General features: G+C 42.8%; 1 protein-coding gene across 6 annotated transcripts in view; it reads left to right on the top strand.

Annotated features, from left to right (window-relative positions):
• Positions 1–24824, top strand: part of LOC112248772 (aminopeptidase O) — a 66459-nt gene that overhangs the window by 26992 nt on the left and 14643 nt on the right. For all 6 annotated transcript variants that reach the window (XR_006083232.1, XM_042320725.1, XM_042320726.1 and 3 more), the window contains one exon: positions 21380–21496. Coding sequence is in view for 5 of the 6 variants with exons in the window: in XM_042320725.1 (XP_042176659.1) it covers positions 21380–21496 (117 nt within the window). In the remaining variant the exon portion in view is untranslated. The remainder of the gene's footprint in view (positions 1–21379; positions 21497–24824) is intronic.

Here is a 24824-nt window from a genome sequence, read left to right as displayed (position 1 = left end):
ATGGGGCTTATATGTGTTAACACTAGGAGAGCCAAGAGAAGTCATGCCCCCCCCCCCGTCCTTGACTTTTATTAAATATGTCTATATAACACACTATCATTGTTAGAATCTTAATATCACAAACCAAATTTGTGTTATGAGTAGTTTTAAGAGGACATACATTTCATTCACCGCAAATAACTCACTGGCAGTCAGCCTGTGTAACTGATGGCCCTTCAAAATGGCAAAATGTGTAGATTTGCAGGAAATTTGCTTTCAAACTGCACAATTGTCTCTCAGCCTCATGACAAAATGTGTACAACAGTATTATAAAACTGTACATTTTTCTCTCTGACCCATATTTTTTGGGGGGGTTTAGCCGAAAGACAAGTCTTTAAATGATGGGTGAGAATATTATCAATTGTTAAAATGCATATCAAGAATCTAATGAACAGTGCAGCTCGAAAGTGACACAGAGGCAGGTAAACATTTTGATGTCTATATAGTATCAGAAAGACTATTAAACTCTGAACTCCATTTCAAAATCTAACTTTTTGGCAGAATTACAATGATTCCATCCGCTCCCAATGTGAACTCGCAACACTCAAAGCACAGTATTATATTTCAACTCAAAATATGCCATTCTGTTCTTTTGAAATGCATTTTAAATTATTATTATTGCGATTGCATGTACTGTATGAAATGTATGTATTAGACTGTTAAAATTTTTACGTTCAAAAGATGTCATGGAATGGATGGCTTTCCCATAAAATTCCATTCAACATTTTGGGACAATGTAGCCCCCCTATTTACACAAATGACAACAAACATGTCACTCAAATCAGTACTTCCTAGTTCCATGTATCAAACAGTTATTTCAGTTATACTAAAACTAGGAAAATCTGGAGAGTCCCCTTCTGATTATAGACCCATATTATAGACCCCCAATTGTGACAATAAAATAATAACAAAGCTTATAAGCAATAGAATATCAAAAGTCTTCCCAGACTTGATACATAGCAACCAAACAGGGTTTTATTTAAAATAGACACAAACAAATACAAGAACATGTTTCAGTTTAATACAATACACAAAGAAACAAGACATAGATTGATCAATAATGGCTGTTGATGACAAAAAGGCTTTTGACTGTCTTGAATGGCCTTCTCTATTCAAAACTTTGGAAGCTCTCAACTTTCCAGATAAAATAATACATTTAATAAACATGTTATATAACTGTCCTAAAGCAAAAATATAAACAAATAATACATTATCTGATAAAATCGCTTTAGAAAGGGGCACAAGACAGGGATGTTCACTCACTCCACTCCTGTTTGCAATAGCAATTGAACCGCTTGCAGAAAGAATTAGACCGGACCCAAATATAACAGGTACAGGTATTGGTATTTATTTGAAAATGATCGCCTGATATACCTGACCAATACTGAAAACTCAATGCCCTCTTTGCTAAAAATGTTTTCAGAATACCAAAAAGGACTTTTTTTAAATAATGGCATTAAGAAAAAATAAATCTATCACTACAGTATCTACAGCAATCATTTGGACCACAAAAATTTGAAATACTTAGGATGCTTAAGTGATAACAAACAAAAAATATATAAAGATAACTTAAATTCATTACTCAACAATATGAAAGCAGATCTAAGTAAATTGAATAATCTTCCCATAAATCTTACAGGTAGAATAAACCTCTTTAGAATGGCATGGCAGCCACATTTTTTGTATTTATCTTCGGTAATACAAATTACCCCACTGATGACATTCTTTAAAAAAGTTTAATCGGTAATAACAGACTTTATACTGTATGGGCAAATAAAATTAATAGAACAAAAATAAAAGTTATACAAGTCCGAGGGTGGTTTTAACCTCGCTACCCAAGGCTTTTACATGCAACATATAGTTAAATACACTAAAGAGGAACAATGGGTACATATTTAAGATGTGCATGCTCATCCCCAGAATCTAAAGCTGAGAAAATGAACAACACAATAACAATATGGAAGAAAATGAAACATATTCTACAGGAACCAATATCACTTCCTAAAAGCACAACCTGATGGAACAATCCTTGGATTCCTTTTCAGAATTCAAAGATAAGTTGGTCCACATGGACAACTAAAGGCATAGTAACTGTAAATGAATTGGTAACAGGAAATACATTTATTTCCATGACGAGGGAGATGATGAGGATTTCCATGTTGTTTTTGTGATATGGAAGACATCTAAACCTTGCAGAGAGCATATCCAACTGACAATCTCTTAGAAAAAAATATGAACTATTGGAACCAAGACATGAAAATAATTGATGTTGGCACAAGATAGAGGGAAAGTTGGAGTTTAACTAACGAATTTACAGTTAACGAAAATGTACGCTTAATCCAGTAAGGTCTGGGTGCCTTGTAAGGATCCGACGGCGAGTGGGTAATCCGCCTCTACCATCAGTCTTATTAACCAACGTGCAATCATTGGATAATAAAATGGATGAGCTCCGATCAAGACTATCCTACCAACGGGACATTATAAACTGTAATATCTTATGTTTCACCGAGTTGTAGCTGAACAACGACATGGATAACATACAGCTGGCTGGGTTTTCGGTGTATCGGCAAGATAGAACAGCTGCCTCCGGTAAGACAAAGGGTGGCGGTCTGTGGCTATTTGTAAATAACAGCTGTTGCAGGAAATCTAATATTAAGGAAGTCTCGAGGTTTTCCCTGCCTGAGGTAGAGTATCTCATGATAAGCTGTAGAGCACCGTATTTACCAAGAGAGTTTTCATCTATATCGTAGTCTATTTACCACTACAAACCGATGCTGGCACTAAGACCGCACTCAATGAGCTGTATAAGGTCATAAGCAAACAATAACATGTTCATCAATGGCCTGGCTCCCCCTCCACTCAGTATTTTTGTTAAACAGAAAACCCAAACATATGGCAGCAGATCCACAAGGTCTGCCATGAGAGGTGACTGTATAGTTCCCTTTCAGGAAAAGCACCTTTAGTAAATTCGCTTTCTCTGTGAGAGCTTCCCATGTCTGGAATACACTGCCATCAGACACACATAACTGCACCACCTATCACACGTTCAAAAAAAACATGAATACATGGCTAAAGGCCAATCAGATTTGTGAACATAATCCCTAGCTGTGTATTGCCGCTTTCCATGTTGTCTGTAGCTTGTGAGGTGTGGAAACACTTTGTTCTATGTTGCTCTGTCTTATATGTTGCTCTGCGTGTGCTCACTGCTCAATGATTGTCTATATTATAATTGTTTTTAATAACCTGCCCAGGGACTGCGATTGAAAATTATCCAGCTGGCTAAAACCGGCACTTTTACTGAAAATGTTGTTTAATGTGCACTGTCCCTGTAAAAATAAAAATAAACTCAAAGATACACTCAATCCAGAGACAGCACTCCTAGTGGCTGCGGACTTTAATGCAGGTAAACAGAAATCCGTTTTACCTAAACTTAGGAATAAACCTTTAGACCACCTTTACAAAGCTCTCCCTCGCCCTCCATTTGGCAAATCTGACCATAATTGTATCCTCCTGATTCCTTCTTAGAAGCAAAAACTAAAGCAGGAAGCGTATTGAGCAGTGACTCGCTCAATACAGATGTGATGAGATGACGCAGATGCTAAGCTACAGGACTGTTTTGCTAGCACAGACTGGAATGTGTTCCAGGATTCTTCCGATGGTGTTGAGGAGTACACCACATCAGTCACTGGCTACATCAATAAGTGCATCGATGACGCCGTACATACCCCAACCAGAAGCCATGGATTACAGGCAACATCCACACTGAGCTAAAGGCTAGAGCTGCCGCTTTCAAGGAGCAGGACTCTTTTAATAAATCCTGCTATGCCCTTCCGATGAACCATCAAAAAGGCAAAGCGTCAATACAGGACTAAGATTGAATTGTATTACACCGGCTCGTTGGATGTGGCAGGGCTTGCAAACTATTACGGACTAAAAAGGGATGCGCAGCTGAGCCTACCAGATGAGCTAAATTACTTCTATTCTCGCTTCGAGGCAAGCAACACAAAGCATGCATGAGAGCATCAGCTGTTCCGGACGACTGTGTGATCATGCTCTCCATAGCTGATGTGAGTAAGACCTTTAAAAAGGTCAACATTCACAAGGCCGCGGAGCCAGATGGATTTTCAGGACGTGTACTGACCAACTGGCAAGTGTCTTCACTGACATTTTCAACCTCTCCCTGACCGAGTCTGTAATACCAACCTGTTTCAAGCAGACCACCATAGTCCCTGTGCCCAAAAACACCAAGGTAACCTGCGTAAATGCCTACCAACCCGTAGAACTCACATCTGTAGCCATGAAGTGCTTTGAAAGACATTCATACTATTATCCCAGAAACCCTAGAACCACTCCGATTTGCATACCACCCCAACAGATCCACAGATGATGCAATCTCTATTGCATTACACACTGCTTTTTCCCACCTGGACAAAAGGAGCACCTATGTGAGAGTGCTATTCATTGACTATAGCTCAGCGTTCAACACCATAGTGCCGTCAAAGCTCATCAGTAAGGTAAGGACCCTGGGACTAAACACCTCCCTCTGCAACTAGATCCTGGACTTCCTGACGGAGTGCCCCCAGGTGGTAAGGGTAGGTAACACCACATCTGCCAAGCTGATCCTCAACACGGGGGCCCCTTAGGGCCAAGCACGACTCCAACACCATCATTAAGTTTGCTGATGACACAACAGTGTCAGTAGGCCTGATCACCGACAACGATGAGACAGCCTATAGGGAGGAGGTCAGAGACCTGGCAGAGCGGTGCCAGGATAACAATCTCTCCCACAACGTGATCAAGACTAAGGAGATGATTGTGGACTACAGGAAAAGGAGGACCGAGCACGCCCCCATTCTCATCGACGGGGCTGTAGTGGAGCAGGTTGAGAGCTTCAAATTCCTTGGTGTCCACATCACCAACAAACTATCATGGTCCAAACACACCAAGACAGTTGTGAAGAGTGCACAACAACGCCTATTCCTCCTCAGGAGACTGAAAGGATGTGGCATGGGTCCTCAGATCCTCAAAGAGTTCTACAGCTGCGCCATCGAGAGCATCCGGTCGCATCACTGCCTGGTATGGCAACTGCTCGGCTTCCGACAGCAAATCACTACAGAGGGTAGTGCGTACGGCCCAGTACATCACTGGGGCCAAGCTTCCTGCCATCCAGGACCTCTATACTAGAAGTGTCTGAGGAAGGCCCTAAAAATGGCCAAAAAGTCCATCCACTCTAGTCATATACTGTTCTCTCTGCTACCGCACGGCAGGCATTACCGGAGCGCGAAGTCTATGTCCAAAAGGCTTCTTAACAGCTTCTACCCCCAAGCCATAAGACTCCCGAACAGCTAATCAAATGGCTACCCAGACTATTTGCATTGTTAGGCCCTAAGGCTTAGGCTACTTACAGATACAAATAATGAAAGAAAACCTCAATATAGTGGCCTATAGATATGAATTGCACAATAATTATACCTTTATGGATTATTGGTACATTGTTTTCTCTTTATTCAACCTGCCCGCCACCCAACTGCCCTTCATCCACACAGTATTTCATGATATAACCGCGGGGACTGCGGCTAATGAGTCAACCAGCGCATCACTATTTTGTGTGTGCTCCGTTAGTCTAAGGGTAGGGTAGACCAAGGCGCAGCGTGATTTGAGTTCATCATATTTTATTCAAATGTGAACCAGCAAAAAAAAAAAACAATACAACGAACGAAAAGCTTCGTCCTCGTGCAGAAATACATGCAACCAAACAAAGACAAGATCCCACAACTGAAGGTGGGAAAAAGGGCTGCCTAAGTATGATCCCCAATCAGAGACAACGATAGCCTCTGATTGGGAACCATACTAGGCCAACAAAGAAAAAGAAAACATAGATATACAAAAACTAAAGTACCCACCCTAGTCACACCCTGACCTAACCAAAATATAGAGAATAAACAGAGATCTCTAAGGTCAGGGCATGACAAACAGGGCTGTTTGGTTCTGGTTTGTCTCAGCATCAGGCAGTGCAGAAGCCTACTAAAGAATGTGCGGTCTGCTGCTAGGTCCAGCTAGGACCCCTATCCTGGCTAGACTCCTCTGATGAAAGACACTACGACGTCTGCTGGACCTGCAACACTACACACACACAAACAAACCAACAAACACACAAGGCCTGTGGTTGTTGGGGAGATGACGTTTGTAGTTGCTACTATGGTGATGTTATTGGGTTGTGTTGTCAGGGACTGGTATATATTTACAGAGTTTGGTGGATATCAGATAAAAGTCTATTGTGTGACTTGCACAATATAACTCAGAAGTGCATCTTTTAATTGTAGCTCTAACATCCATGTGCATGTCTGAAAGACGACAACCCAATCTATTACTGACACGTTGGCCCCTGCGTTACCAGACACTGGGTTATCAGCCTGGTCTCTGATGGCGTGAGGTAAAGAATGAAAGATTTACAACTGTAAAGTAATTCAATGGCATGAATTATGCCCCAACCTGGTCTGAGGTTGGTAGACAGGTCGTGGTATATGGTATGTCTACCTCTGTGATCCCATGTTGCGTGCCCTATCCATGTGCACCCAGTATTCCTCAGACCGTACCGTGACCCACCTGAACAGAGCATTTGAAGGGTTATGGTTAGGAGGGATGGAGGGGAGGGGAGGGGACACCACCATGGAGTCATGTGCTTTCTATTATACACGCACACACACACACACACATACACACACACACACACACACACACACACACACACACACACACACACACACACACACACACACACAACCACAGGAGAGTGGATTACTGCATTCCACAAAACACACCAGAGGGAAAGATTCCTCTCAGCTTAGATTAATGAGAGAGAGAGAGAGAGAGAGAGGGAGAGAATGAAACATCTCCTTCTATTGTAAGTGTAGTGAAATATACCCTTATCAAACATATTAGCAGTATGCACAAAGCTGTAGGTAACAGAAGTCTCTCTCTCCTCTCCTCTTAGTTGACTCTTTCCATTGTAGCAGTGGTCCGGACCATGGTCCATTGACTAGAAGATACTGTTGCATGGGAAGCCGAGGGCCGAGAGGCTTCCCTAATGTTAAAACAACGTCCGTTTCACTGATCTCTCATATATAAAGCACTTCACCCCAATAACAATCTGTTGATTTAGCATTACACGTTTGGCTAGGAATCTCTCGAGCGTGTGTGTATGTGTGCCTCAATGGCACACTTGTGTCAGGCCTGGCCTTATAAACCATAAATCAATCCAATGCTGATTTATTGAGTCAGTTTACACACACACACACACACACACATACACGACACACACAACTGTAAAGATGCAGGTTTTATTTGAACTGCGTAGACGTATGCTTTATGTAAGCTGGTAATTGGTACAGCACCTTCCTCTTTATCACACTCCAGAGTCTGGCCTTTAAAAAGTAGGGCCTATCATTAATGGAATGTTATTTGCAGGAAAGTATAAGGGATGTGTGCAAAAGGCATAATATGTATCACTGTTTGTGAAATGAAAGGTACAGTGTTTTATAGTACGGACAGACTGTCAGAGATAGTGAGATTGAAAGAAAGTATGGATCTAGACAGAGAGTTGAAAATATCCAGAGAGAGAAAGAGACGGAAAGAGAACGAAAGATAGAGGTACCTGTCTGTGGTGTATTTGTCTCATTTATCACTCAGCAGTAGGTCTGGTTTTTGGGGGGCGTTTGAAGCTCACTACCTGTCTCATCACTCCACAGGAGGTGTGTGTGTGTGTGTGTGTGTGTGTGTGTGTGTGTGTGTGTGACTCCCTGTAGTGATGTGTGCCCATCCTGACATGTCATTTAACGTCTTGCAGTCGCTCAGTATAATGCCACTTTGTGCTTTGACTCTCCCAGGAATACACACACACACACACACAATGGTGAGACATTTCACTAAAATGGAAAAGATATCAGAGGTAAAAAGAGGTACGTACACACACACACACAAACCCACACATACACTGAGGTAACATCTGTGTCTATTCAATAGTTCACTCACAAGAATTCACATTGGATTTATACCAAACACCAATTTGACACATAGTTAATTGTATAGGACAGAGAGTGGTTGGGTAAATTACATTGTGCGTTTTGAGTCATGCTCTCTGTAAAGCAGCCAGTCTTCTGTTGAAATCTGAATCAATACTTTCACATAAAACCTAAAGGGGTGATTCAGGCATCACCTCATTCATAGGTTTTCATGGGGTACAGTATGTAGTGTGTGCGTCAGTGTGTGTCTGTCTGTGTGTGTGTGTGTGTGTGTCTGTCTGTCTGTGTGTGTGTGACTGGGGTGGACTGAGGGCTAAAACATGTCTGTGTGTGTGTCTGCGTGTGTGTCTGTGTGTGTGTGTGTCTGTGTGTCTGTGTGCGTGTGTGTGTGTGTGACTGGGGTGGACTGAGTACTAAAACATGTCTGTGCTGGTACTGATTGAAGAGCTCACGGGACCCTCAAACTGCCCTGACATAATTAGCCTCCTCAACCCTCTCTCACGCACAAACACATACACCACACACACACACCAGGGTAGGGCTTAATTCAGAATTTAGTTTAGAATTCTTGAAGTGAAGTAGTAAACAGGATACAGAATTGCAATTTGAATTAAAGGAAATGGAATGAATTGAAATGAAATGAAATTCAAATGCCTTCTATTCTATATTAGGTGTAGTCTATGCAAATATCAGTTTTGTACATAAAACATAAAAAAGGACATTAAATACATGCATTAGTTTAACCCTCAGGTGAACCCTGAGCCATTCAAAAAGAAGCCAAACAAATTAAAGGGTTGTTGGAAATATAATTGGCTATTCTAAGGATTCTATTCTAAGGTCAAAAGAGTATATGAACATTGTTCCCAGAGAAAAGGGATATATTATTTGGTATGTGGAAGTGAATCTGTCAGATTCAATGAAATTCATGTTCTATGACTGAGTGGGATTTATTTTAATTGCACTGAATTAAATTCTACTTCCTGTGATGTGTGGCCAATTTAATTCTAATTTCCTTTTTTCTTTTCAAATTTTGGAGTCTTTTCCAAAATTCTAAATTGAGGCCAACCCTGATATACTTAAGTAATAATGCCAGAGATGCCGGTGTTTGGAGGATATATTTGCACAGGTGTGTTCGTCTCGGGCCGGGCAAACCATCCCAATATATCTCCTCCACCGCCTTCAAGGACATTAATCACTTTAATACAATGGGTTACCAACATATTCAAACAATGATTGACATATTTTCATTAAAAAAATATTATTTTGATGAATTTATTCATACTATTTCATCCTTCCACAAGATATAGTCCCGAAACAAATCTAGGGTTGCTACCCAAGCCGGCTGGTCGTTCTATTGGTTCGGTTGCCAGAGACGCGACCAAGTCGTTCAGTCTTTTTGTTCTGTATCTATTGAAGCGACCCAGTCGTTCGTTCTAAATGTTCCATTGCCATACTGGCTGGAAACGTTCTTATCCCTTGTTGCTAGCTAGCCAACTGTGGCTAACTTACAGTCACGTCAAACAGTGCAGACAATAACAACAGTAGTCGCATTTGTTTAAGCTGTTTTCTAGTGACATTTGTTTGGATACATAACAATGAGCTAATGAGGCATGATTTCTCCTGGCATAGAAAATGTGCTCTCTCGTTAGGACACGGTGGTTCAGAGGAGCTAGCCAACAACACAGCTAACACAATAACTTTAAACTGAAGCTGGAATGACTGCAAACTAGCTGCACTTAGTTTCATTTGTCCTTTTTTCAATGACTTTTCTTTGTATATGTCCATAAAAATGATGCCAGCTGATTCATGATTTCGACTGGGGGAGAAACGCTGCCTGCCTCTCTCTCTCGTCCCGAATCCCAACACGTTCATCACTATGGGACAGCTGATGATCGAATTTGAATATTGAAACAATGTTGCAAATGTCGGAGAGACAGACAGTAGGGTTTTTACAAATCTCCGCTGTTGAAAATGATATGTTTGTCTAAAAAAATGGCTTTTTATAGCAGAGATCAAGTTTATAACTTCCTTGCCTGGGCTGATGAGACAGTGGATTGCGCAGTCAGATGGAACAGAGTAAATATGCATTTTAAGGTCATAGCTTTAGCCGGTGGTAACTTGTGGACTAGACACAGGCTGGAATGCGGTTTTAACCAATCCGCATCCAGGATTAGACCCACCTGTTGTATAAATGCACACAGAGTAATGAGAGCTTTATGTTACTGGGTTCATAGACGCCAGGGATTATGCTTCCCGCACATTAATCCAATAACTACATGTCTTTGAGATCTGAGTGTGTATATCTGTGTGTGCATGTGCTGGCACTCAGGCAGTCTAACTCAGGCAGTCTAACTCAAAAGTCTAACTCAACAGTCTAACTCTGATGGAGGTGGAGGCCACAAAATCTGAACTCATCATGGGGGACTGCAGTGGTTTGCGGGTCTGCGTACCCACATCCATACGCACACATGCAGTCAGAGCCGGCCCTAGCCTTTTGGGGGCCCTAAGCAAAATGTAATGTTTACAGTTCATTTCCTGCAGTTCTACACATTTTGCCAAAAGAAAATGTTGCAGTTTTAAAGCAAGTTTGCCGCAAATCTACACATTTTGCCATGAGGCAGAGATAAAATGGAGCAATTTTATAACAAACTTCATGCAATTCTACTGCTTTTTGCCATAGGGTAGAGTGGAATGTTTGCAGTTTTGAATATGATATCGGAGTGAGAGTGACTACCAAAATCAATGGGGGCCCCACAGTCTGTAATTCAACCATGATTACTACAAGTTTAGATAGTCTTGCGTCCAGCTAACTTACAATCTGAAATGTTTTTGATGACATGGGGTATTGAGTGACTCTCTGTGACTTACATAATACGAGATAAACTGTTGATGCACAACCACATTTTGAAATTGTGTCTTGTGAATTCTACTATCTGAGTGTGGGATGGGCGTAAGCCACAAGCTCTGGCTCTCCGAGGGTCACGTGTTCATTCCCACAGCTTTTTTTTTTTACCCTATCCCAAACCTTAACCCTTAACTTACCATTTAGAATGAATGCCTAAACTTAACTGTCAAGTTACGTCTGTTGTAACCCTATCCCAAACTTAACCGTCGAAATTTGACATTTGGAGGAACTTCCAAATGTAATGGTTGGAGAAACGTCGGAATCTGAAGTCAAATAGGTAAAAGTGTGAGATCTTGTTGATATAGCAGGGCCCATATGGTTCTGGTCAAAAGTAGTGCGCTATAAAGGGTATACAGCGCGGTTTGGGACACAGTCCAGATTGATACATACCACACACAGAGATCAAACATGGACACCCCATTTCCCAGCTTCCTCTGTGGTCAGGTGCTCTCTAGTCAAAGACAGGCTGGAAAACTGGAAGCAAACCAAACACGTGCACACAGACACGCACATTCCAAACCACGACCCATTATGCCAGACGTCATAGAATCCAAGTCTGAATTTTTCTGTCAGAATATCATGTGTTCTTTTCCTCTGCTAAATTGGCTGTGGTTGTGTGCCATTATGATGTTATGCTATGAGAAACCTCTGTCTGTGTGGATCACTTCTCTGATGGATATAGACGAATAGAGGAAATGGCGTCTTCATCCGAATTTAATTGAGCTGATGATGATGTATCAGAGTCCAGTTCTACCTGGTCTTCTCTCTGGGACTCAGCACAGAGGCGTCATGCCCATAGGGGGCACAGGGGAACGTGCCCCCCTCAGATTTTTTTGTTTCTCTGTAATACTACTAGCCACATAGCAATTTCATGAAGTTGACTTTTAGCTAGTGCAGATAGGTTCCTAATCTCCTAACTTCATAACTAGCTACCAAGAAGCCATTTCAGGCTATCAATCAAGTTAAAGTAGTTAGCTTGGCTAACTATTTTAGCTGGCATGCCTGCTGTCAAGGTTGGTAGACTTTAGAAAAGCAAGCAATAACTAAATGTACTGAATAAGACTCACATTCCTTTCAATCTTTTACCCAAATTTGAGCAAAGATGCATAAAAGCATATTTAGTTTCATTTAAAAAAAGACCCACTGGTCAGGACAGCTCAAGTGTTATGCTTAGATATTCAGAAAAAATATACATGTTTTTTTAGATTGAATTAAGCATAATGATTATGGCTCTCGATTGCAGGAAAAGCTGTTTCAGGTGTTTGAAAAATGCTAAATTCTCCATCATCCAGACTGTGTGGCCCTAGCCACCCCTCCGGATCATCCCCTAGCCACCCTCACATACCTATTAGACTGGGCTCACACTTCCTGGTTATAATGACCAATTATTGAAGACGATCTCATCCTAGATTTTCTGTCATTGATGATGGCAGGTTTGGAGTAGAATTGTGGAGAGGGGGGGGTTTAACAGCAGTCAGTATGATCAACAGGGTAGTTTGACAAGCTATACTTTCAGTCTGTAGTGTTCTATGAATTGTGAACTGACAGACTTGTCCTCTCGATGTCCTCTGCTCCTGTCTCCCAGTCGTGTGTGTGTTTTGAGAATGTCTCTCAGTGGCGCGTGACTTTCTTGATGTGAGCAGATATCTGGGCTTAGTCTATCTGATATACCTTTGTCTGTCTGTCTGTCTGTCTCTCTCTCCTCTCTCTCTCACTCTCTCACACACACACACACACACACACAGAACACATACCTCCGTCAGCTCAGACACATGAGTTCAAACGCCAGGGTTCAAACAGGAGGCACACACACCACACGCACACACACCGCACGCACACACGCAAGCAGTTCTCTCCCTCTTTCTTACTCTGTCTTTTTCTCGCTTACGCTCTCTCTCTCTCTCGGTCTCTGCCTTTCTTTCAATAGGGACAGATCATATCTCTACACAGTAGGGGTCGTATCAGTGTATGTGTCTTTCACCCCTATTGTTCTAAACATGTGGCTAACCTCCAGCTTCTTAGCTCAATGAATTCCCTTTTCAATTTACAAATGGACTTAGTTTCCATGCCTTTGTGTGTTATTGAAACACAACCCTCATACGACAAGGTCAAATTACCTCCAAATTACCAGATAACATGCCAATTTTATGTTGAGTGACCAAGTTACTTTGTGTGTTTTGTGTGTGGGTGCCTGTGTGGGTGCCTGTGTGTGTGCCTGTGTGTGTGTGTGTGTGTGTGTGTGTGTGTGTGTGCCCCCGTGTGTGTGTATTTGTCCGTCTCCAATTAGCCCTGATGACTTTTTAACCAGGAACCGTTTGTAGCTGAGATAATATTTAGTCCCTCACAGCCATGATCCTTTTGTCCGTCTCACTGTAATTAGCCCTCCACAGCCATGACTTTTTGCGGTCACCAGGAACCCCTCCACAGCCATGTAGCTGAGATAATATTTAGTCACCCTCCACAGCCATAGTATCCTTCTGCTGGGCGGTCACTGTATTTCACAGGGATAATGTTTAGTCACCCTCCACAGCCATAGTATCCTTCTGCTGTGCGGTCACTGTATTTCACAGGGATAATGTTTAGTCACCCTCCACAGCCATAGTATCCTTCTGCTGTGCGGTCACTGTATTTCACAGGGATAATGTTTAGTCACCCTCCACAGCCATAGTATCCTTCTGCTGGGCGGTCACTGTATTTCACAGGGATAATATTTAGTCACCCTCCACAGCCATAGTATCCTTCTGCTGTGCAGCCATGTATCCTTCTGCTGTGCGGTCACTGTATTTCACAGGGATAATATTTAGTCACCCTCCACAGCCATAGTATTCTGCTGTGCGGTCACTGTATTTCACAGGGATAATGTTTAGTCACCCTCCACAGCCATAGTATCCTTCTGCTGTGCGGTCACTGTATTTCACAGGGATAATGTTTAGTCACCCTCCACAGCCATAGTATCCTTCTTTAGCTGGGCGGTCACTGTATTTCACAGGGATAATGTTTAGTCACCCTCCACAGCCATAGTATCCTTCTGCTGTGCGGTCACTGTATTTCACAGGGATAATGTTTAGTCACCCTCCACAGCCATAGTATCCTTCTGCTGGGCAGTCACTGTATTTCACAGGGATAATGTTTAGACACCCTCCACAGCCATAGTATCCTTCTGCTGTGCGGTCACTGTATTTCACAGGGATAATGTTTAGTCACCCTCCACAGCCATAGTATCCTTCTGCTGGGCGGTCACTGTATTTCACAGGGATAATGTTTAGACACCACCCTTCCACGGGTCTACCTTGCAGTCAAGATTAAGCCAGTACAAATGGCTGGAGAAAATGAAACCTTGAACCTTGAAACTTTGCTATTATTATCCTATATAGCGCACACGTTCCATACATTGAGTGTGTGTGTATGTTTGTGGGTACCTGTGGGTAGGTGCTTTCTGGGCCTCTTTCCGGCACCAGGTCATGCGTAGCTCTGAATACTCTCCTCTCTTCCTCCCCTCCTTCTCTTGTCTTCCTCATACTTCTCTTTGTCTAAGCTAACCTCCAGATGTTTGTATTTGTCACCACTGGGCCCATTCATCTCCTTTCTCTCTCTCTCTCTCTCTCTCTCTCTCTCTCTCTCGCGCACACACAGCGGCTCTTTTGTTCTGGTCCACGTCAAAGGCATCTCTGTATACGTGCCTGTATTTTGAAGACCGACCGGTTTGTTTCTCCACTGGGAAGAGAGGAGGAGAGAGGGAGGAAAGGAGGAGAGGGAGCCTTTCACCGCGGAGACGTTAAGCAGACTGTGGTTTGTGGCGAGGAACTGAGTGGCAGAAATGAATGAAACTTCCACAGGTTTGCGCGCACGTGTGACTGTGTGTTTGTGGATGTGAGGTTTGAAAAGGGTTTGTGAGAAGGACAATTGTGAAATTGCCCCGAAGCTGAAAACTGAAAACGCATCAGTAGGCCAATGGCAGTAGTTTGAAAGGCTTTGCTTGCAGTTAAGGTTACAAGTCTGAACATTAAAGCTGGTGCAGACACACTTCAGAAGCTAGTGTTCACATATGTGTGTTTTCATATGTGTTTGTGTGTGTGTGTGTTCTCAGCTGCTGTGTGTTATACAGGGTGGGCCGCAGTAGCTCTTCTCCAATCAGGCAGTGGGCCTAGGAGGCTCTAGCCAATCACAGAGCAGCGTTAGGTCACAGGGGGTTGAGAGGTGAGAGAATGGGTGAGGCTCTGGGGGTACCTCCCAGAATAGTTGTGTGGGGAACCTGGTCCTGAGGCCACTCCAGGGTAGAACGACTGCCCCCTCTGATTGAAGCCACGGACGATCAAGTCTGACAGCGGTACTGCAGGCATTGTTTGCAGAAAACCGGATCCCCAATTATAGAGAATGGAAAAATTTCAATCTTTGTGGTCAATCTTCGTGTAAATAAGTAAAAAATGTAAAGACAATCATGGTACCAACAATTTCTTCTAATACACCAGATGTCCTTGAACCAATTATTAAAACATTGCGTACATGTGAAGTTATGAGGATCATTTAGTTGCTAATGTAAATCTACAGTACCCCGGTCGGCATTCAACTTGAGTTAAGGATCCGCATGCTTCGGTTCGGCTGGCGCCTATCGGAACTCAGCTAGGTGAGCCAAATGAGTGTGCTCTCATACTCCCTTAAAAAACCTTCGCTTGAAAAACGAGAAAAAAGCACCAATAGTACTGTTTGTCCATTTTGAGACGCTGTAGCCAGTATACACTTCCTCAAAATAGAACAAATTAATTTTAAGATACCAACAACAACAACAGAAACGTCACAAAAGGTGGTCATAATATATGCACAAACTGCTCAAACTGTTTCGAATGGAAAGCATAAATAGTTTTAGTAAATGGTTTAGTAGTTTTAAGTTCCTTGGCGTACACATCACAGACAATCTGAAATGGTCCACCCACACAGACAGTGTGGTGAAGAAGGCGCAACAGCTGCCCTTCAACCTCAGGAGGCTGAAGAAATTTGGCTTGTCACCCAAAACCCTGACAAACCTTTACAGATGCACTATCGAGAGCATCCCTGCGGGTACAGCCTTGTACGGCAACTGCACCCTCCTCAACCGCAAGGCTCTCCAGAGGGTGGTGCTGTCTGCACAACGCATCACCGGGGCAAACTACCTGCCCTCCATGACACCTACAGCACCTGATGTCACAGGAAGACCAAATACATCATCAAGGACAACAACCACCCGAGCCACTGCCTTTTCACACCGCTATCATCCAGAAGGCGAGGTCAGTACAGGTGCATCAAAGCTGGGACAGAGAGAGTGAAAAACAGCTTCTATCTCAAGGCCATCAGACTGCTAAACAGCCATCACTAGCACAGAGAGGCTGCTGCCTACATTGAGACCCAATCACTGGCCACTTATATAAATGGATCACTGGTCACTTTAATAAATGGATCACTGGTCACGTTACACAATGCACTCTAAATAATGCCACTTTAATAATGTTTACATATCTTACGTTACTCATATCACATGTATATACTGTATTTTATACCATCTATTGCACCTTGCCTATGCCAATCAGCCATCGCTCATCCAAATACTTAAATATTCTCATTCACCTTTATTTTATTTATTTTTATTTAACCTTTATTAAAAAATAGGCTGCATGTCACTTCCTGGATATAAATGTTATGTCTCGATGAGACGCCATCTTAACCGACTTCATTTGGTTTCAAAGCGCTATAGAGGCTTCACATAAGAATGATGGTGTGACGTGGTCAATGGCTTTGTCCATTCATATATACCGTCAATGGGTCACACTGATCACACAAACACGCATGAAACACATTTGATACACACACACACACATGGTGGTGTGATGCTGTGGGGTGATGCCTATTTTATTTATTTTTATTTAACCTTTATTTAAAAAATATATATAAATATAGGACAAAACACACATCACGACAAGAGAGACAACACAACACTACATAAAGAGAGACCTAAGATGACAACATAGCATGGGAGCAACACAAAACATGGTACAAACATTATTGGGCACAGTCAACAGCACAAAGGGCAAGAAGGTAGAGACAGCAATACATCACGCAAAGCAGCCACAACTGTCAGTAAGTGTCCATGATTGAGTCTATGAATGAAGAAATGGAGATAACTGTCCAGTTTGAGTGTTTGTTGCAACTCGTTCCAGTCGTTAGCTGCAGCGAACTGAAAAGAGGATCGACCCAGGAATGTGTGTGCTTTGGGGACCTTTAACAGAATGTGACTGGCAGAACGGGTGTTGTATGTGGAGGATGAGGGTTGCAGTAGATATCTCAGATAGGGGGGGGGAGTGAGGCCTAAGAGGGTTTTATAAATAAGCATCAACCAGTGGGTCTTTGCGACGGGTATACAGAGATGACCAGTTTACAGAGGAGTATAGAGTGCATTGATGTGTCCTATAAGGAGCATTGGTGGCAAATGGTAAAGAACATCTACCCGCTCGAGAGCACCCTTACCTGCCAATCTATAAATGATGTCTTCGTAATCTAGCATGGGTAGGATGGTCATCTGAATCAGGGTTAGTTTGGCAGCTGGGGTGCAAGAGGAGCGATGACGATGTGTCTATGGAGTGGATTGACAGTGTATGGTATGTGTCGTGAATGTCCCATAGTGATAGCAGGAGTCTCTTTGCTAGGCCCTTCTTGCCTGTCCCTCCCTGCTAGATAAATCAGCAGCCTTGTCTGTGGATGAGACACTTTGTGTGTGCTTCTCACAACCAGGCTTAGCATACACTGCAAGCTGTGTTGGGGGGTTTATCCTTCTAATCAAGATAAAATGTCAGACACACACATACACACATGCGCGTCGCTTTTAAGCAGCTCAATCCCAGAGCATGTTATGATTGTGATAAAAGCAGAACATCCCGGAGGAGAGGAGGAGTGGGGAACAGAGAGTGATATCACAAACATGAGGGGCATCACTCTAAGGCATCCGCTATCTCTAAGGTGACCCAGCTGTGATGTCATCAGCACAGATTGATATCAGCACAGAGAGTCGGCTCTGGTTCCCCGGGCTGAAAGTCCAACAGAGAAACACGTGACTCACTAAGAAGAACCTTTCCCTCTTGTTGTTCACTGTTTGCCCAATCATTCAATGAATTGTATGAATGCTCGAACACACACACACACACACACACACACACACAGTGAGAGGCATCCTGCTTACATGTGATCTATAATTCAATAAAGTCACCTCTCCCTATGTGGGAGGAAATCTTGCTGAGAGGGGCCAGATAAATGAGAGGGTGGGGAGGGAAGGAGGGGAGGGATGGAGGTCGGAGGGGTAGTCAAAAGAGATTGACGAACATTAAAGCTAGAAATGGGGAAAGGGAAAAATGGAGAAAGAGTAACTCTAGTACCTGAGGCGGGTGGTGGTGGTGGTGGGGGGGGTGCTGAGGCGTTTAGACGCTGGTGCCAGAGAGCTTTTACGAGTCTGCGGTCAGACAGAAATAAAATTCAATGGAGCGACTGAATGGTCTGTCACACACAAACACACACACATGCGCGCGCACACACACACGCGGTTGAATGGCCTCTGAGAAATCACTGTTGGGTTTTATAATGTCACAGTGATTCCACGTCTCCATCACCCATAATGCATTGTGACTGAACTAGCATTCTGAGACACACACACTCAAACCGCTGTAAAGGAGGGAGGGATACGGACAACAGGGGAGAGACATACAGCTCATTGAAATGCCAATGTGACTTAGTACCTATAAGGATATTTCGGGAGATGTTGGTAGCAGTAACGTTGATAACAACCACATGATTTAAACGTCGGAACTATGTGGATGCCACGATAGCAGTGATTCTCTCTCTCTCAACGAGCTATGACAGAAGAGGTGTTTTAAAGGGGAGAAAAAGATTGAGAGAGAGTGGAGTGGTGGAGAGGTAGAGAGAAAAGGTCAAAGATAAAGAAGCTCACGGTGTCCCTCACACACACACACACACACACACACACACACACAGGTTGCTTAGTGTGGTATCCAGTGTCGTTGCCATGGAAGTTATGAACGATCACAGGATTCTGTCTGTCTCTCCGTCCGTCCGTCTGTCTGTAATAGCAGGAAGGTTTTCGGAGTGTTATTACACTCAGCTACTGTTCTATTACTGGACATGTTTCAGTTGGTAAAGCATGGCTTTAGGTTGTGGGTTCCATTCCCGGTGTCATATAATACAATATTATCACTATCTTATGTTAGTGTGGTTATTGCTCTGGGCGCTCCCATCTGACGTCGGGAGACATGTCTTCTTACAATGGGGTATTCAATGTGCCACTGTGTGTGAACACGCCAGTCTGTATGTTTGAGATCAGTGGATATTAAATCCCGTTTCACTGACCTCCAAAACAGCAAGTCATCCTCCAGCAAGAATGATAATGATGATGGTTCTCCTAGTCCAGACCAGGCGTTTGAGGCTGATGAGGCAGAAACACACCATTAGACAAGGCTGGGGGGGGAGGTTTCATGGTTGGAGTAACCACTTTGGAGAGGGGCGGAGACATAAGCATGAAAATATGGGGGAGAAAACAGAGGGTTTAAACCAAGCCTCTCTTAAATGGCCATTGCTCTTCATGCCACTCTGAGTAGTGTTTGTAAGTGTTCGTCAGTGTATTTCTGAGTAGGAGTTGTGGAGGGTTTTGATAGGTTGAATGGAAAGATGGATGTGGAGGAGTATGAAACAGACAAGCAAGACCAAACACATTACCTCACTAAGTGGTGCTGTGTGCGTGCGTGTTTGTGTGCGTGTGCGTTATCGGGAGGGGAAAAGGTGATCTCCCTGCCTGGGAACTCCCTACCCTTGGAGAGGGCGCCGAGGGTGGCACCACACACACACACTGTTTGATCTCATGATCGGGTCAGGGCTGAGACTAACAATAGCCCCAATAATCCGGTGTTGAGAGCATTTTCCCACTAGAGTGGGTAACCTATCCTCTATCTCTCCCCTACACACGAAGCTCACGTGAATCCGCTCACACAGATTGTGAGAGAGAGAGAGAGAGAGAGAGGGAGAGAGAGAGGCTGAAATTAGGGGTTTTATGACTGGATCATGCCTCTCAGAGACCCTTCAAGATGGAGGGACCTAACGGTTAGCTCTCACAAAATGGAGGAGTAGTGAGGTGAGGAGAGCAAGACAGAAACAGGACAGATAGAGGTACAGTAAGAGAGCGAGAGAGAGAGATCTATTTGCAGAGTATCCACATTAATTTACTGTCAGTGTATAGGCTGTAGTTGCTTGACTTGAAGCTTTGAATGGGATTCTCTCAGACCAACCAATGGTTAAATAGTCCCTGTGTTTGTAATGGAGAGCTTTCTGGTAGGGCAAAAGTTCTCCTGGTATTTCCTTACCAAAAGTTTGTTGTGGATAAGAAAGATTGACAAAGGGAGGAATGCAAAGGAGAGGCAAAAAAAGAGAATACATTTAATGTAGAAAAGGTGTGTGTGTGTGTGTGTGTGTGTGTGTGTGTGTGTGTGTGTGTGTGTGTGTGGAGAGAGCCAGTTCCAGATCATAATGTGATAATGGGGTAAGAATAGCAGCTTGGCCTCCACCCATTTATATTCACGCACACACTGCTCCATTTTCACATCAGTCTCTATGGAGCCTCCTTTATTTTATCCCAGAGAGGAGGAATATGTGTCTTGTCTATCCCAGGGAGAGGCAGGCAAGGCTAGGCACAGCTCACAGCACCATGGGGGTGTCTCTCTGGAAGTCCTCTTTTAGAATACCACATAACACAGCATTAATCAGCACTATCCCAACAGAACAAATGTAGAAATGAATGTGTCTAACATATTCTTTCTTTAATCTTCTCTTTACTGTCTTCCCCTGTTCAATAGTCTATTCAGTCATGGCAAATCTGCTTTATTTTTGTATCAAATGATATTTAATAGTCGAAAAGCTTTGGGCCTCAGCAGAGAACAACTTCAATGAAAGGAGTTCCTTCTTTGTGACCGTGTGCTGTTGAGACGTTCGCAAGACTCATCATGTCTCTCTTCCTCTTTCTTCTCTTCTCTTGTTTCACTCCGTCTACAGAATAACTTATCTGCCTCCCTCTGTCACCGTTCCACTTCAAACGCTAAACATTCCCCCACCATTTCCCTTATATTCTGAACATTTGCCTTGGCATTATCTTAATATTTTGCTGATTTTTTTATATTTTTTTAACGAGTTTCTCTTTTTGTCACTCTTCATAACCCATCCAAACAGACTGTTTGCTGAATAGAGACTGATATTAATGTGTTTCGGTGTTATTCATAAAATACCCCTCAAACAAAATGAAGTCAAGTAAATCATACTGATGTTGTCGATCATGTTGAGACCCACAAATGTTGAGACCCACAAATAACCCCTCCTTTCTATTTACGTTGCCTAGGTGATGCCGGAGCAGCTGGTGTTGCTATTGGAGATTCTGCTGGAGGAGGCGGAGCTAAGTGTGACATCACTACGTACGATCAAGAGAACCTACGATCTACCGAAGCAGGACGCTGAGGTAACACTCCACACACAAGTGGATATAGTATGTATAAGCTGGAAGTAGAAGCCTAAGTATTGATGTAGTTTACTCCAGGGTTAGGGGACAATAATATATTTACGAATATATATATTTAAAATAATACATACTGTACCAGTCAAAAGTTTGGACACACCTACTCATTCAAGAGTTTTTCTTTATTTTTTTTACTATTTTCTACATAATAGAATAATAGTGAAGACAACAAAACTATGAAATAACACATATGGAATCATTCCCTCAACCAGCTTCACCTGGAATTATTTTCCAACAGTCTTGAAGGAGTTCCCACATGCTGAGCACTTGTTGGCTGCTTTTCCTTCACTCTGCGGTCCAACTCATCCCAAACCATCTCAATTTAGACAGCGCCGGAGAAGATGGCTGACGTTTTACATGCTCCTAACCAATTGTGTTTTATATTTTTTATTTTAGCTTATTTTGTACATTATACTGCTGCTTCCATCTCTTATGACCGAAAATAACTTCTGGACATCAGAACAGCGATTACTCACCACGAACTGGCAGAAGCTTTTTTTCCCTATTAACGAGTCTGACGAGCCCGACGTGAACGACATACTGCTTTTCCGGGAACAGGCCCAAATCCCCGTCATTTGCGTGAAGAGACAACAGAGAAAAAGAGGACGGCGGTCGGGCTGCCTTCTGAGAATTTGTAGGCGATCGAATAAACCCCCCCTGCCTTCCGTTCTACTAGCTAACGTGCAATCATTGTAAAATAAAATCAACGACCTACGAGGAAGATTAAACTACCAACGGAACATTAAAAACTGTAATATCTTGTGCTTCACGGAGTCGTGGCTGAACAACGACATTATTAACATACAGCTGGCTGGTTATACGCTGTATCTATCGAGAGAGTTTTCATCTGGATTTTTCGTAGCATTCCACCACAGACGGACGCTAGCACTAAGACCACACTCAATGAGCTGTATACTGCCATAAGCAAACAGGAAAACGCTCATCCAGAGGCGGTGCTCCTAGTGGCCGGGGACTTTGATGCTGAGAAACTTAAATCCGTTTTACCTCATTTCTACCAGCATGTAAAATGTGCAACCAGAGGGAGAAAACTCTAGACCACCTATATTCCACACACAGAGACACGTACAAAGCTCTCCCTCACCCTCCATTTGGCAAATCTGACCATAATTCTATTCTTCTTATTACGGCTTACAAGCAAAAATTAAAGCAGGAAGCACCAGTGACTCTGTCCATAAAAAAGTGGTCAGATGAGGCAGATGCTAAGCTACAGGACTGTTTTGCTTGCACAGACTGGAATATGTTCTGGGATTCTTCCTATGGCATTGAGGAGTACACCACATCAGTCATTGGCTTCATCAATAAGTGCTTTGATGTGACCGTACTTACAGTTGAAGTCAGAAGTTTACATACACCTTAGCCAAATACATTTAAACTCCGTTTTTCATATTTCTTGACATTTAATCCTAGTAAAAAGTCCTTAGGTCAGTTAGGATCACCACTTTATTTTAAGAATGTGAAATGTCATAATAATAATAATTTATTTCAGCTTTTATTTCTTTCATCACATTCCTAATGGGTCAGAAGTTTACATACACTCGATTAGTATTTGGTAGCATTGCTTATAAATTGTTTAACTTGGGTCAAATGTTTCGGGTAGCCTTCCACAAGCTTCCCACAATACAATAAGTTGGGTGAATATTGGCCTATTCCTCCTGACAGAGCTGGTGTAACTGAGTCAGGATTGTAAGCCTCCTTGCTCGCACACGCCTTTTCAGTTCTGCCCACAAATGTTCTATAGGATTGAGGTCAGGGCTTTGTGATGGACTCTCCAATACCTTGACTTTGTTGTCCCTTAAGCCATTTTGCCACAACTTTGGAAGTATCCTTGGGGTCATTGTCCATTTGGAAGACCCATTTGCGACCAAGCTTTAACTTCCTGACTGTCTTGAGATGTTGCTTCAATATATCCACATAATTTTCCCACCTTATGATGCCATCTATTTTGTGAAGTGCACCAGTCACTCCTGCAGCAAAGCTCCCCCACAACATGACGCTGCCACCCCCTTGCTTCACGGTTGGGATGGTGTTCTTTGGCTTATAAGTCTCCCCCTTTTTCCTCCAAACATAACGATGGTCATTATGGCCAAACAGTTCTATTTTTGTTTCATCAGACCAGAGGACATTTCTCCAAAAAGTATGATCTTTGTCCCCATGTGCAGTTGCAAACCGTAGTCTGGCTGTTTTAAATGCGGTTTTGGAGCAGTGGCTTCTTCCTTGCTGAGCGGCCTTTCAGGTTATGTTGATATAGGACTCGTTTTACTGTGGATATAGATACTTTTGTACCTGTTTCCTCCAGCATCTTCACAAGGTCCTTTGCTGTTGTTCTGGGGTTGATTTGCACTTTTCGCACCAAAGTACATTCATCTCTAGGAGACAGAACGTGTCTTCTTCCTGAGCGGTATGACGGCTGCATAGTCCCATGGTGTTTATACTTGTGTACTATTGTTTGTACAGATGAACATGGTACCTTCAGGCATTTGGAAATTACTCCCAAGTATGAACCAGACTTGTGGAGGTCTACAATTATTTTTCTGAAGTCTTGGCTGATTTCCTTTGATTTTCCCATGGTGTCAAGCAAAGAGACACTGAGTTTGAAGGTAGGCCTTGAAATACATCCACAGGTACACCTCCAATTGACTCAAATGATGTCAATTAGCCTATCAGAAGCTTCTAAAGCCATGAGATAATTTTCTGGAATTTTCCAAGCTGTTTAAAGGCACAGTCAACTTAGACTTCTGACCCACTGGAATTGTGATACAGTGAATTATAAGTGAAATAATCTGTCTGTAAACAATTGTTGGAAAAATTACTTGTGTCATGCAAAAAGATGTCCTAACCGACTTGCCAAAACTATAGTTTGTTAACAAGAAATTTGTGGAGTGGTTGAAACACTTAGATTGGAGTCATTAAAACTTGTTTATGTAAACTTCAAACTTCAACTGTACATACCCCAACCAGAAGCCATGGATTACAGGCAACATTCGCACTGAGCTAAAGACTAGAGCAAGGAACGGGACTCTAACCCGGAAGCTAATAAGAAATCACGCTATTCCCTCCGACGAACCATTAAACAGACACAGTGTTAAAACAGGACTAAGATTGAATTGTACTACACCGGCTCTGACGCTCGTCGGATGTGGCAGGGCTTGCAAACCATTGCAGACTACAAAGGGAAGCACAGCCGAGAGCTGCCCAGTGACATGAGCCTACCAGACGAGCTAAACTACTTTTATGCTCGCTTCGAGGCAAA

The sequence above is a fragment of the Oncorhynchus tshawytscha genome, linkage group LG04, assembly GCF_018296145.1.
Source record: "Oncorhynchus tshawytscha isolate Ot180627B linkage group LG04, Otsh_v2.0, whole genome shotgun sequence".
Taxonomy (NCBI): domain Eukaryota; kingdom Metazoa; phylum Chordata; class Actinopteri; order Salmoniformes; family Salmonidae; genus Oncorhynchus; species Oncorhynchus tshawytscha.
The sequence above is the reverse complement of the archived record's forward strand: the minus strand, read 5'-3'. Positions and strand labels throughout refer to the sequence as shown.